The sequence below is a fragment of the Capsicum annuum genome, chromosome 2 (assembly GCF_002878395.1).
Source record: "Capsicum annuum cultivar UCD-10X-F1 chromosome 2, UCD10Xv1.1, whole genome shotgun sequence".
Classification (NCBI taxonomy): Eukaryota; Viridiplantae; Streptophyta; class Magnoliopsida; order Solanales; family Solanaceae; genus Capsicum; species Capsicum annuum.
In genome coordinates, this window is record NC_061112.1 from 126,782,056 (window position 1) to 126,797,785 (window position 15,730).

Below are 15,730 nucleotides of genomic sequence, written 5' to 3' on the forward strand. Positions count from 1 at the left end.
TTGTTTTATTCAATGGTTAAAGCTTATAGGAAAGATGATTTTAAATATTTGATGGCAAAGATTGAAAAAGCTGATCCGAGAGTGAAAAATATTTACAAGAAGCTGATTATGAAAAGTAGAGTAGATGTCATTCACCGGTAAATAGAGGTCGGATGATGACCTCGAATATTGCTGAGTGTAGTAATGGTTGCTTGGTAGAGGCCCGGCGATTGCCAATATATGGATTCTTAGAAGAAGTTCGAATATTATTTGGTTTTTGGAACTGTAAGAACAGTGAAATAGCTTCTTATACAAGTACCACTTTGGGGCGTCGATTTGAAGAAATTCTTACTCTCAACGGTGTGAAAGCTTTGAGAATGACGGTATGTATAAGCTTTAACTTTTTTAAATATGCATTTATATGTAGTATTTGTTTGACTGAAAATAAGTGTATTTAAATTTTTATTTCCAGTAAAAAATAATTGGTTGGAATTTTGTTATTTATTGTTTAAGTGAAGGCTTCTTCGACATATATATATTCAGTTTATGAATTTGGAAGAAGATACATTGTTGATTTAGAAAATGACTCATGCAACTGTGCGAGGTTTCAAATAGATCAAATCCCTTGTGCTCACGCTATAGTTGTATTGAAGTCTAAACATGTAAAAGAATTTGGAGATTACTGTTCAGAATACTACAAGTCAAACACATTGGCCAAGACATATGAGGTTCCAATCGTTCCAATGCCAGACAAGAAAGACTGGGATGTTCCCAGCAGTGTAGATGAAGAAGAAGTGTTGTCACCGTTATACAAAAGACTTCCAGGTAGACCGAAGAAGGGGAGAAAGAAGAAATCAAGTGAAACACTTTCTTCAAGCACAAACCGTTGTGGACGATGCGGCCATGAAGGACACAATAGGTGTTCATGTAGTTTTTTTCCAAAGGAGAACTAGTTTATTGTTTTGCTATAATCTTGAAGAGTACCAACCTATTTATTTCCGTGTTTTGTTTTCTTTTAAATAAATTATTATTTATTTTGATTTTAATTTTAGTGTTAATTTATTTTTATTATTTGTGATTTTTATGTATACGCTGGTGTGTTTTCATAAGTGTTTTGAAATATTCTAGAGTAACACAGTTGTGTATATTATCTAACAATAATTACCTGTATATCATAAAACGCACATAGCTCTAATGTAAAAACTGTGATGTGTATGTTTAATTTTTTTAAAAACTAAATTTTGAAAATCAACTGTTATGTAAACAAATGTTATGAGTTTTACATATAGCTTTTAATTAACTTACTTCTTTAATATATTTTTTGTTTCAATTAAACGTAGACTTACGTATATTTTTCAACATTTATTAGTTAGTTATATAATGCAATATGTATATTATAATATATACACAGATTAAAATCAGGAGGTCTTGTGTATATTAAAATCTATACAGACATTACTTTTATGTATATTTAACATTATGCAGTATTAACTGTGATGTATATTTAAAAAATAAATGTTATGAGTTTTACATATAGCGTTGAATTAACTTACTTCTTTAATTTATTTTTTTTTAATTAAATGTATACTAATGTATATTTTTCAACATTTATTAGTTAGTTATATAATGTAATATGTACATTATAATATATACACAGATTAAATTTAGGAGGTTTTGTGTATAATAAAACATATACACACATTACATTTATATATATTTTACAATATATAGTATTAACTTTTATTGTTTACAATGTATATGAAAATATATACACACATAACATCCACAAATATATGTAAATGTTGTCATATGCAACATTCATCAAAAACTGCATTCGCCATTGCTAAAAGATACATATGTCAAATAAAAATTTCATCATATTCATTAAAAAAAATATTGTACTCTGCCTTACAAAACAACTAAAATAATTAAAACTTTAAAAATTCCTAACAAATTTCAACAGAATACATTAAAAATCTTAACAATATTCTTCAGTAAGACTACTCAATGCAAACTATTGCATTATCATCTGAAATTTGAATAATTCTCGACTTTGGTCATGGAGGGTCATCATTTTCACTAACAAACCTTTCTTTGCTTTTTGAATATCATATTTCGAAGTAGTGTGGCGTAACGCATTCTATGGTATTCTGCTTCAAAACCATCAGAAGGCACGTTCATTTCTTCACTTAGATATTCTGCATAACCAGCAACAAAGACTCCACAATCCCTGTCATACATACAAAAAATAATAGAAGTTATTAAGTAATACTTACTAGCAATGAAAAATACAAATACATTAATACATGTACAGTAATATTGCAAATAAAAAGAATATATAAGTATACTTACACACTATCGTATTCTTGTTGCATAATATGTTGAACATACTCAACGTCAAAGGGATGTTCATTCAAAATTTGTGTCGTTTGAGTAATCTTATCCCTATATGTTTCAAAATTAGGCCAATCTGTACGAGATGTTTCATCATAAAATTTATTTTTGGAGAGGTAAGTTGGTAGCATCTTAGCCAACTTTTGAATCTCAGTAATTGATTTCGCATTTCTTCATCTGAACAACGAATCGTAGACGCGTATGCGTCTATCCTTCAGGGCAATAACAGCTAACACCCAGTGAAAATTCTCATTGCATTGATAGGAACATACACCTCATCAGTTTGGTGCCATGGCAAACCAGATGGCATGCAATATTCCTTGATTATATGTGTTATTGCCTCTTCAATTAGAGCAACGTGAACAGATTCAACATAATCTTGTTGTGTAGTCAGGACTGTATCTGTATCGTCTTCATAGTATCTGGAGTATGTCTTGTCAATGTAGCTTTTAAAAAAATAGTTGGTTGTTGTGAACCTGTAATCTTGATCATTCCTTAATTTCGATTTCTTCCGCAAATGATAGAAAATGACATAAATATGCTACAAAAGAGGAGAAAAAATAAAACAAATTATGTGCTATATAATAAAAATCACATAATTCTAAGAATAGTGTTTGTAGACATACATCTAGATAATACATGCATATACATAAAATATGATGAAACCTGAGTATGCAAGAAAGTTCATAACTACATACATTCAGTGATGTATATTATTAAATATACATACTGATTATCAATTATTAACATACACTTCCATTAGCAATCTAATACATATATTAAGGTAGACATATACATATGTTGTTGTGTTATAATTGACTTAACATATAGGTTATAATATACATAGATGATGTCCATCTATTTTAGTAGTGATGAATTTGTTAACATATACATAAACTTTTTTTGTGTGACCTGAGGATAATAGACAAACATGACACAAAAATCAACAGTGGTGTATATTATAACTTATATGTAGGTGTTGTCAAATGCCTAAACTGATCATATAAAAAATGAACACATATACAGTGCAAAAGCATGATGTACATAAATTAGAAATTGAAGTAGTAGTTTAAGAGAAACATAGTTTATTTAAAACTTATTTAACACATACAAAATTTCCAAAGTAGATTAACACTTATACACCATGCATGTATGTATACAACATAACAGAACAAGTAAAAACGAATGATTATCAAATTAAAAAGTTTAAATACCTCATCGTTCCAACACGTGTTCTTTTGAGACATCAAGTAAAATTAATTTTTTGTCCGTGCATGAGCAACCACAAAATCAATTTCATGAACTCCTAGCGAAGATGATTTTACTTTGTAGTGATCATCATCATATTTTCTATAAAAAAAAATTAAATTTGTTATTATAAAAAAAATATAGTACATTCATTGAGTGAAATAATTAATTTTAATATCGATAAAAACTTACTTTTTAGCATGAAACTTCAATAATCCTTCCTCCACCCACTGTTTGAACTCTTCAATTATACTGCTTGACATAGTGTCAGATATTAGGAAACCATCAAAAGTGAATTGTTGTTTCTGCTTTTCGATCTGATCCCCAATTGCTTTAGATCCAGAAGCATATTTTGTTGTGTATGGAGACTTGAAAACTTTGGATCTCGTCCTGATTCTCTTAACAATATTCGAAGGGGTTTTCGCAGCTTGATAAGCCGCGACAACAGCATCAGAAAAATCAAGAGGAAGCTGACTATCAGAGATGTCGTGTTGGTTCACAATTGGTTCTACCGGTGGAACTACTTCTATAGAAACGTCATCAACTGGTGCTGCAATAACTTTCAATATCGCATCTAACTCGACTTTAGCCGATTAAGGAAGTGTGCTCAAATAATCAACCTAAGATTAAATTTGAAGTATGTATTATTAGATTTGGTTTAACGCGCACATAGAAGTAGTGCCATGTGTGAAAATTAAGACATGCAGGGCAAAAAAAATTGGTGAAGTTACCTGCATATTAGATGTTCCAACATTATCATTATTAGGTTTCTAATTTTCTATAGCTGCGACTAGACATTCCAATGTGGCAGACCCAAAATCAGCACTAAATCCTTCAACATCCTTGAAAACATAACACAAAACATATACAAAAGTAGTTCATTATTTAGATTTAACTATAAGCGACAAAATAGTACATTTCTTACATATTTGACCTATGAATGAAAAAGAATGATTTTATTTATTTACCATGTGATCATTATAGACATGCACAGTAATAGATGTTCCAACATTGGTGTTGTCAGAATTGTGATTTAGTACGGATTCTACAAGAGCATCTGGGATGGCAGTAGCATTATCCTCACTGCATCCTTCTACATCCTACCAATCATAATGTAAAACATATACATAACTAAGTCAGTTCAATGTTTTAATTGTAAACATTAAATTCTGAAATTTTTAACCTGTGATTGTTGTTGTATGGGACTGTGGTTTCAATCAAAGTAGTGACCACCCATTGAATCATCAACAGAGTATACGTCTGTTGATTTATCTGTCTCATCAAAAATCTATGAATAAAAAATAATTATTACTTTATATGTTAATTGCTTTCATAATTTGTGTTGTGTTGCATATGTATATTATAATAATATACATATAATATAATACATATATATTGTAACGTAAATATAACTGTCGTTAAACAACATTCAATTTGTACCAAATTCTAAGCTAGATAAAAATCATAAAATTAAAGAAGTAACGAAAAAGTAATATATGTAACGAAGTATGTATAATTATCACTTGTGAGTAAATACCTTTTTTTCTTTTTCTTTCAAGGTTTTGAAGATTTCAATATCTTCAACATCTTCTTTAGATGGTATGTTTCCTGTTTTTTCTTCTCCCTTTTGCTGATGGTGTTGAAATAAGTATAGTATATTCTTTAGAAAAAATTTGATAACATCAACGTGATCTAATAATAATGTATGTTTAAAAAAGTACCCCTTTTTGTATGCCTTCAATATTCTGCATGATATCCATCTCGTCTACTTGAACTTGTGTTGATTTTTCACCGACAGTTGAACCATCCAAAACATGAACCTTTATAGTTTGTTGTAGTAGATATATCAGATACTATGCCATTTCAGTCTAATATACATAACTATAAAATACACATAGTATAAGTTGAGATTTTTTTGTGGACTTAACATAAAGCTTTTATGTATATTAGTTAAAATATATATCATTATTGTCAGCTATTATGCCAATCAACTATCAATTTGATGAGAAATATATAATATACATAACATGTTGTTGGTATATTATATACCACAATGTAACAATTTATGTATGTTATATTACAAATATTAAATGTATGTAATATACATAGCTATACACTACACATCATACTTATGAGTATAACTTATTATTATATTGTGTATTTAACTTAAAGTAGTTATGTATATTAGTTAATATACATACCATAATTGGCAGATACTATGCCATTGCAACTATCAACTCCATGAGAAATAGTTAATATACATGGCATATTGTTTATATATTATATAACACAAAGTAAGCATTTTATGTACGTTATAAAACATTGAACAAATAATAGTTAAATAACACATAATACAATTTTAATTTAGAATATGTATAAACGCACAAAATTGAATCAAAAAGAAATACAAAATCATGAATTGTATAAGTTAAATCATTTTTGGTGTACCTTTTCATTTTTTTGGCTGTGGTGTTTCAACAATTGGATGAGTTCGGCATGTTGTTTATCCATTTTTTCATTTGAGTCATGATGTTGTTTGACTATTAGATCATGAAGACAATTGATTTTTGTGTCAACCTGCATGTCAAAATGAACTTACATAAGACTACATGTTGATGAAAGTTGAATTTTGTGTATACCAGCATGTCAAAAACTGAAGAAAGTTGACTATTAGATATCAATGAACTTACATAAGATTGCAAAAATAACTTTATATCATCCCACTTTTCATCAGAATTGTCCTGACAAACTGACTTGAGTGACAATGATGGAGTTGTCTTTTCGGCATGAACATGCTCCGAACCTGAAGAAACTATTTTTTGGGTTGGCACAGTTCTTGTTGAAACAAAAGATGGTGCTTTCTGACAAACTTGCTCCTCGGCAGTTGTGGAATCAAAACGGACTATTTTTCGCTTCTTAGTCGGATAAGATGTTGAAGCGTCAGTAATCAAACCAACCTTCTTGAGAATTTCTGTAGGAGGGACCGTACTAAATTCCTCAAAACCTTGTATATCGAGGTCCACTTGTGACTATACTTCGACAGCAGATCTTTTATCGAAACAATCTGCAGCAATTTTTGGAGGAAATTCAATTTCAGCTTCTTTTAATTGAAATCCCTCAATCATTGGCAAATCAAGACTTTGTACTTCTTCATCAGTTGATCGTATATTGTTGTATACTAACTGTTAAACAATAAAAAATAGCAACATTAATAGTCTGTTAAAGTAAGCACGTTGAAAATTAAAACTAAGATCGAAACAATATACATCATACTTACCTTGCTGAACATACCAGCCATAAATTTCTCGTACTTAACTTTGATTTCAACCACCTGTCAGTTGAAAATTCGGGGAATTACATTTTCCACCCGCTCGGCTATCGTACTGTCTACCTTAGAACAACATTCATACATCCAAACATTCAGCTCGTGAGGCATTCCCCCCATTGAGTATAACTGTTTTGCGACAAAAAAATCTTGTCTCCACAATGCGATAAGCTTTTCAAATGAACTCTTCCCCCATGGAAATTGTCCGTAACTACCATTCTCAACCATCACAAAATCCGATTTGCTAATTGTAGAATCATGTACTTGTGAATACAGGAAGGTGTGAATGAAGTAAATTATTGACATATTCAGAGCATCAGAATTTTTTTTAAAGTTGCCCAACTTGAATCGCTCTATAAAGAGACTCCTTTTGACAGAACTCTTAGATCCTGGAAAATACTTCGTCATTAATGAGGACTTTGATGTAACAGAAAAGAGGTGCTCTTCGATGTTTCCTAAACATTTAAGACCGGATATAATGGCATACTCAATAATAGTAAACTTGAGTGTGGTTCCTTGCACGTAAATGTGTATTTCATCCGGATTGTCTTGTTCTATCTCAAGCATGAGTAAGCATTTGGATAATTGACCCTGATAATTATAATTCGGGATGTCTAGGAATGAACCAAAAATTATTTACCTGAACAGATTTACAGCTTCTTCACCAAGATAATTTTTTATTTCTTCTCCAAATTTTCGATTGCAATAACTACCGAAATGCAATGAATGCGCAGGGACCTTTTCCTGTATTCCATACCCTATTGAGAAAGAAACAACACATGATATGTGAGCATGTGTTTTTAAATGAAAATAACACTAAACTTATGTATATTACTAACATATACATAAAATTGACTTGTGAGAAGTATTGATTCTAAAACTCAGAAAATAATATATCATCAGTGATGTATATGTCAACATATACATAGCTGATATCCATTATGTATATGCAGTTCACATCACAGTAGTTGTCTACCAACATATTGAAGTTTATGTACATATTATTCATAAACACATGGCATGTTCAGTGTATCAAACTAAAATAACAAAACACAAACTATATAAAACACTAAAATAACAAAACATATATATGTCAATATGAGCATGCGTTGTAAAATTAAATACTAAACTTATGTATATTACTATCATATACATAAAATTGTATTGAGAGAATTATTGGTTCAAAAACACAACAAACAAAATATCAGAAGTGATGTATATGTCAACATATACATACCTAATATCCATTATCTTAAATACCTCTTCAAAAAATATACACATATACACAGAAAAATATGATGTATATGCAGTACACAACGCAGTATTAGGTTAGTAAAAACTAACTTATGCGTATGTGCTGAGTAATGTATGTGTAACACATACATACGAATTTACATAAATCCAATAATCATTTATGTATATGTGCTGAGTAATGTATGTGTAACACATACATACAAATTTATGTAAACCCAATATTCATTTATGTATATTAAAATATATACATCACTGTATTTCAAACAAAAAGCTCAACACAAATTTATATACCCAACATATACAAAAACGAAAAAATTATATATACCTTAGGAAGACGTGGACGTCCAGAATCATCTTTTTTGGATAATCTTGATGATTTTTCAATTGTTTTTTTCTACTTCTCAGCAGCAGCTTTTCTAATCTCTTTCATCTTGTTGGGGTCGTTATGAAATTTAGATATGTTTTCAACAAAGTTAGGTTCCTCGTAGTCAAAAACTCTGGAAATGAACCCAACTACCGCATTTGTATCTAACTGAGTTAATCCTAAGCTAAAAGAAGGAGAATCCTCCATTAACAAAGTATAAATATGTTTATTTCTACTTCAAATGGACAATTTTGAAACAAAAAAGGAACAATAATGATATAACAACCAAATTTTGTTAAATTAAAACCCCCAAAAAAAACTTAATAAGAACATGCAACAATTTGCTCTTTCGAAAAACCATAAAATTGAATTAAGGAGAATGCTCCATTAACAAAGTACTAAGTTGTTAATATCGTACTTCAAATGGACGATTTCAAAAATTTTGTTAAAGAAGAAACCCAAAAAACACTTAATAGGAACATGCAACAATTACTTCATTCAAAAATCCCCAAAAATCGATTCAGTAAATGATGAAAAAAAATACTAACCTCAACATTTAAAAATCAGAATAATCAATGGAGATTAAGATAAAATTTAATGTTGTAAGTTGGAGCCAAGTACAATTGTATTCAAAATGGTAACCAATGCTTGATTTTAGGAGAGTTTTAAGGGTGAAAAACGGTGAAAGACTACATTTTACTTATGTATATTTACTTTTAGAGAGAGAAACACCAAAAATAGAATTTTTGTAATAAGTTTGAGAAGTTGGGATTTTTTGTAATTAATGAAAGATAAGTTCTGTTATTCTGTAATTTTTAGTTTAAAAAATGCTATAGAGTGTCTTTTTCCTAATGTATTTTGATATTCTACAAATCTTTGTTTTAAGTCTTTCGTTATATTTGCATATGAATATCGAATGAAACCTACTCTTAATTGAGCTTCACTACAAGTTTTGATATTTCCTTATATTGAAAGCATATTTAATTTTTTTTTTTTGACAACATATTCGTGAAAAAGAACATGTTCAGATTGTTGGGTTCGAAATCGAGAGGACGTCATGCGGAAATTTAAAGTTTGCAAACCTTGAGACAGTAAATTAGATGACACAAAAATATACTAAACACATATTATTGCTATTTTGGTCAAATGACCTACATATGAAAATTAACATTGAAAAACATAAAACCTATTGGAGAAATCTACCCTAAACAAAGACTCTTTAATGACTACATTGTGGGTTAGCCAAATATAGAAAAATTTTATATTTTCCTTTCAGGAAAAGTAAAAGTATTTATTTTTACTTTTATTTTCAAGAAGAAGTAAAACTTAAATTTGGTAAGAAAATCGGGCAAAAATCCTAACACAGATGACTTAATTAAACAAGAGTGCCATCTGTACACATGATGTAACGCAATCTTTCTTCTTCCTTGGCACTCTTGTTTGATTTCAAAATACTTTCCAAATATGATTTTCATAGAAACAAAGTTAAACTTGGTTATATATATATATATTAAGTTAAAATGATCCAAAAACTTACATTTTTGGCAGTACAGCTTAATTAATCTAAACATAATGAATCAACTAGTCCAATTTTTCAAATATTTTACACACATTATTGGGAATCAATTCTTCCACAAAGCATATTAATCCAAATCCGTAACGCCAGTTAAAGAGGTGTTTGACCTGAGCTTCTCTTTGAATCAGAGAGTTTATGGATTTGATAAACAGAGTTTGTTGATCCTAATTAAATTATTTCGCCATTTTCTTCCTCGACAACATCTTCATATACTTATGTATTAGAATAAGCTAATCGAAACTGCCCATGTATAATTTGAGACATTAATATTCTAGATATTCCTCATTGAAATTTCAAAAATGTATTTTTTTTTTTTTTTTTTTCTGTGTTCTCATACTTATACAAGTCCACACGGTTCATTTTGATTCAGTTTTGTCTGGTGGCGCCCAAGTATGACCATGGCCATCTTTCTACTTTTCAATTTAAACTATAAAAACAGTCAATTCAACTGTCACCTGAAAAACCATTTGACAAGTACATAAACTTAAAAGATTATATATAGTGGTTAGTTTTATAAAGCAAGATATCTAAATTTCAGCTAAGTAGAAAAATTAAATCATGAGTTTTAAGCCTTCCCTGATTTTAATCTTCATTCTCAAAGCCTTTGTTTTTATCTCCCTTGTAACTGCAAATGAAACAATAGAAATAGGTGCAATTATTGATTTTAATTCTCGTATTGGGAAGGAACAGAAAACTGCCATAGATATAGCAGTTGAGAATTATAACAATGACAGAATAAATCACAAGCATCTTATAACAGTTCATTTTAGGAACACCAGCAAGGATACAATTCAGGATTTTTTCACAGGTTTGATACTTGGCTTTTCTTGAATTTGACCTGTATCTCTGTCTGGTCATAATTTCTTAAGGATTTAAGTTTATACATACTGACAGTATTTCCTGAGCCGGGGGTCTATCGGAAACAGCCTCTCTACTTCTTCGGGGTAGTGGTAGGGACTGCATAGATTATAATTATCTTCCCCAGACCTCACTATGTGGGAATATATTGGGTTTTTTGTTGTTGTTGTTGATACTGACAGTCTTAAGATTTTTAAGAGAACTGTCAAAACAGACGTAAAAAGACAACCTTATGATGTTCGAACCCCCATCTCTGGGGCGATATAGTATACATTTCTAGCGCTAGATCATTGATGCTTGTTGGTTTAAGGCTATGTTTTATTTTATTTTATTTTATATTGTTTATACTCTTCAAATTTATTTTTTCTGAAAAAAAAAACCCGACCTTCTGAGATTGATTTCATCTTTGTTTTTGTATTTTGCAAACTTTCAAAAACATTTTGCAATTTTATTGGGCGACAAGCTGACCTCATGATGCCGGTTTTCACAAGATTTTGGCGCTGAAAAAACCAACATCGAAGGTTGGTATTTTTGGCGCTGACCTCATGTTACTGGTTAATTGCTTATATGCGACTTGACTGTATAAATTATTTGTAGACCGTTAGTGCATAGAACTTAAACTCGTTTCATAATTGTTATATATTATAATTGTGTGCAGCTGAAGAGCTTGTTGAACAAAACCATGTAAAGATGATAGTTAGTGGCATGCAGACTTGGGAAGAAACAGCTTTAATTGCTGATATTGGGAAAAGGCATCAAGTTCCAATTATCTCTTCTGTTACAGCTTCCTACACACCAGAATTGGTGCAGCTTAAATGGCCTTTCTTGGTTCAAATGACTTCAAGCAGCCTGGACCAAATAAATTGTACATCTTCTATAGTTAGCTCCTATCAGTGGAGGAAAGTCATAGTAATTTATGAAGATGACATGTATAGTGATTCTAGTATGCTTGCAGTTTTAACTGAAACACTTAGAGGTCATGGTGCAGAAATAGAGCATCAACTAATACTTCCACAATTATCTTCTCTGTCCGATCCAAGGGAGGTTGTTCGACGAGAGGTTGTCAAGTTACTAAGGAAACAATCAAGGGTGTTTATCGTTCTTCGCTCATCAGTATCAGCAGCAGGTCATCTATTTAAAGAAGCCAAAGAGATTGGACTTATGGGTAGAGAGTCAGCTTGGATACTTGCAGACTCTCTTTCTGATCTCTTGGATTCTGTTGACACAGCCTTTCTTTCTTCTATCCAAGGGGCTTTAGGAATCAAAAATCACTATGCAGATACCACCAAGGTTTTCCAAGATTTTAAAGGTCAATTCCAAAAGATGTTCCGGTCTCATTATCCTAAGGAAGATCAGTCAGATCCTGGAATTCATGCTCTAAAAGCATATGATAGTATTACTGCTATTGCTAAGGCTGTAAATAGTTTGGGTACCAAGAGTTCTAATGACTCAGTTTTGCTGAAAACCAGAATTCTTTCCAGCAATTTCACAGGTTTGAGTGGCCATGTTAGCTTTGTCAGTGGAGCACTGTCACACCCTCCAACATATAGGATTGTGAACGTCGATGGGAACAGATATAAAGGACTTGGCTTTTGGTCATCAAAGTTTGGCTTCTCGGAAGTTCTTGGAGAAGAAAATGGGGAGAGAATTGGGGTTGATGGTTCACGTACCATGAAGTCAAGTGTGGTAAAATGGCCAGGAGAATTGAAACGTGTCCCAAAAGGGTGGGCAATGCCTACTGATTCAAAACCATTGATTATTGGTGTTCCAGGGAGAACATCTTTCGAGAAATTTGTAAAGGTTGAAACGGTGGCTGAGACAAATGAAAGGAAGTATAGTGGTTTTTGTATTGATCTTTTCAAAGAAGTAGTTAAGATTTTGGAGCAAAATTATACGCTACCTTATGAATTTGAACCATATAATGGCTCATATCCTGATCTGGTTCAGCAAGTGATTAATGGGGTAAGCATGTTGTTTCCGATATCCTAAATACAATCTAGTTTTTCATTGTGTCGCCTACTTTTCTATGGCACAACACCACGTGTTATACCAAGCAAAAAAGCCAGTTAGCACAGATTTTATTGTTTTGGATTTGTTTAAGTTTTTCATGTTTTGACATTTCTCCTTCTGTCAGAATTATGATGCTATCGTTGGAGACATAACTATACTTGCTGAAAGGACAAAATATGTGGAGTTCACACAGCCATTTGCAGAGTCGGGACTGACCATGGTGGTGCCGGTGAAGTTTGATAGATCTGGGATGGCATGGATGTTCTGGAAGCCTTTCACTACAAACATGTGGATAGCAACAGGAGCTGTCTTAGTTTACACAATGCTTGTAGTCTGGTTCATAGAGCATCAGTCCAATGCAGAATTTAGAGGCCGATGGAAAGATCAACTTGGAACTGCAATGTGGTTTACATTCTCTTCACTGTTTTTTGCTCACCGTAAGTATTGTTATCCATCATAATGATTTGATATAAAAACAACTTGTAATTTGTAATGCTAAATAAGTGTCCGTGAAATGTTGTTTTTTGCAATAAGGTTATATTGAGTGTATTAGCTTTGGTTTAGTTAATACATCTCAAGGAAATCGTAACATTTTTTACTTTGGCTGGTTATCAGGGGAGAATATCAAAAGCAACTATACAAAGATTGTACTGGTGATTTGGCTTTTCCTGGTCTTCGTGTTGACTTCGAGTTATACAGCTTCTCTGACTTCAATGCTAACTGTTCCAAGACTGGAACCAAGTGTGAAAGATCTAAAATGGATAAAGAGAACAAATGCAATGGTTGGATGTGATGGTGATTCCTTTGTTAAGGACTACTTGAGGCAAGTATTGGAGCTTCAAAATATCAAGAAGATTAGTAATCAGGACGATTATCCAAAGGAACTTGAAAGTGGAAACATCAAAGCAGCCTTTCTTGAAATCCCATATCAGAAGGTTTTCCTTAGAGAGCATTGCAACCAGTATGTTAAAGCTGGTCCTAGTTACAGATTTGGAGGACTAGCCTTTGTAAGTACACAACACTATTTTTAAATAACTATGCCATTTGCTTACTTTTACTAGCACGAACAGTCCCATAGTTTTGTATATAGCCTGTATCTCGACTCATTTGCATAACTTGGTTGATGCTAACAGGCGTTCCAGAAAGACTCTCCGCTAGCTCGTGATGTATCTGAAGCCATACTGACTCTAACACAAGATGGTATGCTTAACCGCTTGGAAGAACATTGGTTTGCTTTGTCAAGAAATTGTGACAATGCTGATTCTGCCGATGAAACAGATAGCCTCACTCTTGGGAGCTTCTGGGGCTTATATCTAGTCTCTGGTGCAACATCTACTGTCTGTTTGCTGTTTTATGTGTATCATTTATTCAGAAAATCCCGGCAACTGAGTGGACCATTTTGTGACAATATAGTTCATCCATCAACTGATCAAAGTTTCTGGACAAAGACAGCTGGAATTATACGGTATAACCAAAATGACAAGCCTGCAGCATCTTTAAGGAGACTAACGTCTGCTCGTGCAGCAGGGCTCGGGGTAGACAAGAGGGGGCTTTCGCCAAAGTGGCACTTGGTGAGTCCTTCAGACGCCGCGCAAATTTTTGATGGCTCGTCCCAACATCCTCAACTTGCTATAGAAATGGAGAATGTAAGGTTAGAGTGAAGTGGGATTGTTCAGAGTAATAAAATGTCAACACATACTAGACTATGTAGATTTTCATTTTCTACACTAACTTTTTGTAGATAACCATTGATTCCCTCCGAATCGATCCAACGTAAAGGTTTCATTTTCGATAGAATTATAAATTGTAGTAGAATAGAGCAGTAGAAAGATAACATTATGCAGTGGTGGTAACTTATCCACTTCTTGTGCTGCAAACATTTAGTCACTGAATGATAGTTTTATAGTACACTGAGATCCGATCTGTGATATCGTCGACAGCACAACAAACGTTGAAGTCTTTGATACATTCAGAGCATGTCTTCGCCAATCCTGACAGATTGTTGTCCTGTCACACAATTCTGTAACCACAAAGTTATTGGTGTCACAAGAAAACTGTGATGAACTGTATAGTCTAGTGGTATCAGTCGAGTTTCCAATTAATATAATATGTTAGAAAAGTGTAGCTTTCATTGTGATATCAGTAGAGTTTCCAATTAATATAATATGTTAGAATACCGTTGCTTTCATTCTCTTAGTATCTTTCTAATTGAACTGAGACTGGTCTAAATTAAACAAAGCAACTGGTAGCTTTTCAAAAGGTGTGAATGAAAATGAATTAAGGTAGTTTTGTACTAAAGTTGCTCGAATGTTTGTTTTGAGCTTACTTGGGAGCATGATTTTTTTCTCCTATCTTTAACCTCATTTTTAAGATAAGAGCATTATAGGATTCCAACTCGTGGAGGGTGGACAAATGGATAGGCAAAGTGGAATGATTATGACAATTTGAAAGCTCGAATGTTGGTACTCTCACAAAGTGGTCACTCACTTGGAAACAAAAGTGTGACACTTAAACAGGGACTTTTTAAAAAAATTTCCTTTTTCAGGGCCACAAAAACAAAATGGGGTTTGTTTTTTCTCAATTAAAGCTTGGCATGAGAAATGTGAAGCCTGAAAGTGCATGGTCCACAGCTTCTACTGAGCTCATTTCTGGTAGAAAGTTAGTGATATCAACAAAGGGACGACTTAATTTTGAATACAAAAGTACAAAGTGTATCATTTAT

General features: G+C 32.1%; 2 protein-coding genes across 3 annotated transcripts; one reads left to right on the forward strand and one right to left on the reverse strand.

The window, feature by feature from the left end:
- Window positions 1-1,126: 1,126 nt before the first annotated feature.
- Window positions 1,127-7,513, reverse strand: LOC124896266. Its single transcript, XM_047407806.1, has 12 exons — window positions 7,013-7,513; window positions 6,899-6,952; window positions 6,657-6,803; window positions 6,312-6,533; window positions 6,070-6,198; window positions 5,159-5,251; window positions 4,590-4,721; window positions 4,418-4,463; window positions 3,814-4,204; window positions 2,646-2,795; window positions 2,068-2,209; window positions 1,127-1,144 (listed from the first exon to the last, which is right to left on the reverse strand). Exons 1-12 carry the CDS (start codon window positions 7,511-7,513, stop codon window positions 1,127-1,129), a joined length of 2,025 nt encoding a protein of 674 aa, XP_047263762.1.
- A 3,141-nt stretch (window positions 7,514-10,654) lies between these two features.
- On the forward strand, window positions 10,655-15,213 carry LOC107858142 (glutamate receptor 2.9). Of its 2 annotated transcripts, none has more exons than XM_016702856.2 (5): window positions 10,655-10,948; window positions 11,657-12,960; window positions 13,133-13,445; window positions 13,624-14,015; window positions 14,142-15,212. In XM_016702856.2, the coding sequence occupies exons 1-5, from the start codon at window positions 10,699-10,701 to the stop codon at window positions 14,667-14,669; spliced, it is 2,787 nt and encodes a 928-aa protein (XP_016558342.1). In that variant the 5' UTR covers window positions 10,655-10,698; the 3' UTR covers window positions 14,670-15,212. The 2 variants fall into 2 exon arrangements, with proteins under 2 accessions (XP_016558342.1, XP_047262857.1); XM_047406901.1 differs by lacking the exon at window positions 10,655-10,948 and adding an exon at window positions 10,968-11,519 and having other exon boundaries at window positions 14,142-15,213.
- The last annotated feature ends 517 nt before the right edge of the window (window positions 15,214-15,730 follow it).

Coding starts and splice junctions, on each gene's coding strand:
- LOC124896266 (XM_047407806.1), bottom strand. CDS start 7,513: ATGCTTGAGATAGAACAAGACAATCCGGATGAAATACACATTTACGTG. Junction 4,722..5,158: donor TGAAAGAAAAAGAAAAAAAG/GTATTTACTCAC, acceptor TATGATTGGTAG/GATGTAGAAGGATGCAGTGA. Junction 2,796..3,813: donor TTGAAGTTTCATGCTAAAAA/GTAAGTTTTTAT, acceptor GACATACTCCAG/ATACTATGAAGACGATACAG.
- LOC107858142 (XM_016702856.2), top strand. CDS start 10,699: ATGAGTTTTAAGCCTTCCCTGATTTTAATCTTCATTCTCAAAGCCTTT. Junction 10,949..11,656: donor AATTCAGGATTTTTTCACAG/GTTTGATACTTG, acceptor AATTGTGTGCAG/CTGAAGAGCTTGTTGAACAA. Junction 14,016..14,141: donor GATTTGGAGGACTAGCCTTT/GTAAGTACACAA, acceptor TGATGCTAACAG/GCGTTCCAGAAAGACTCTCC.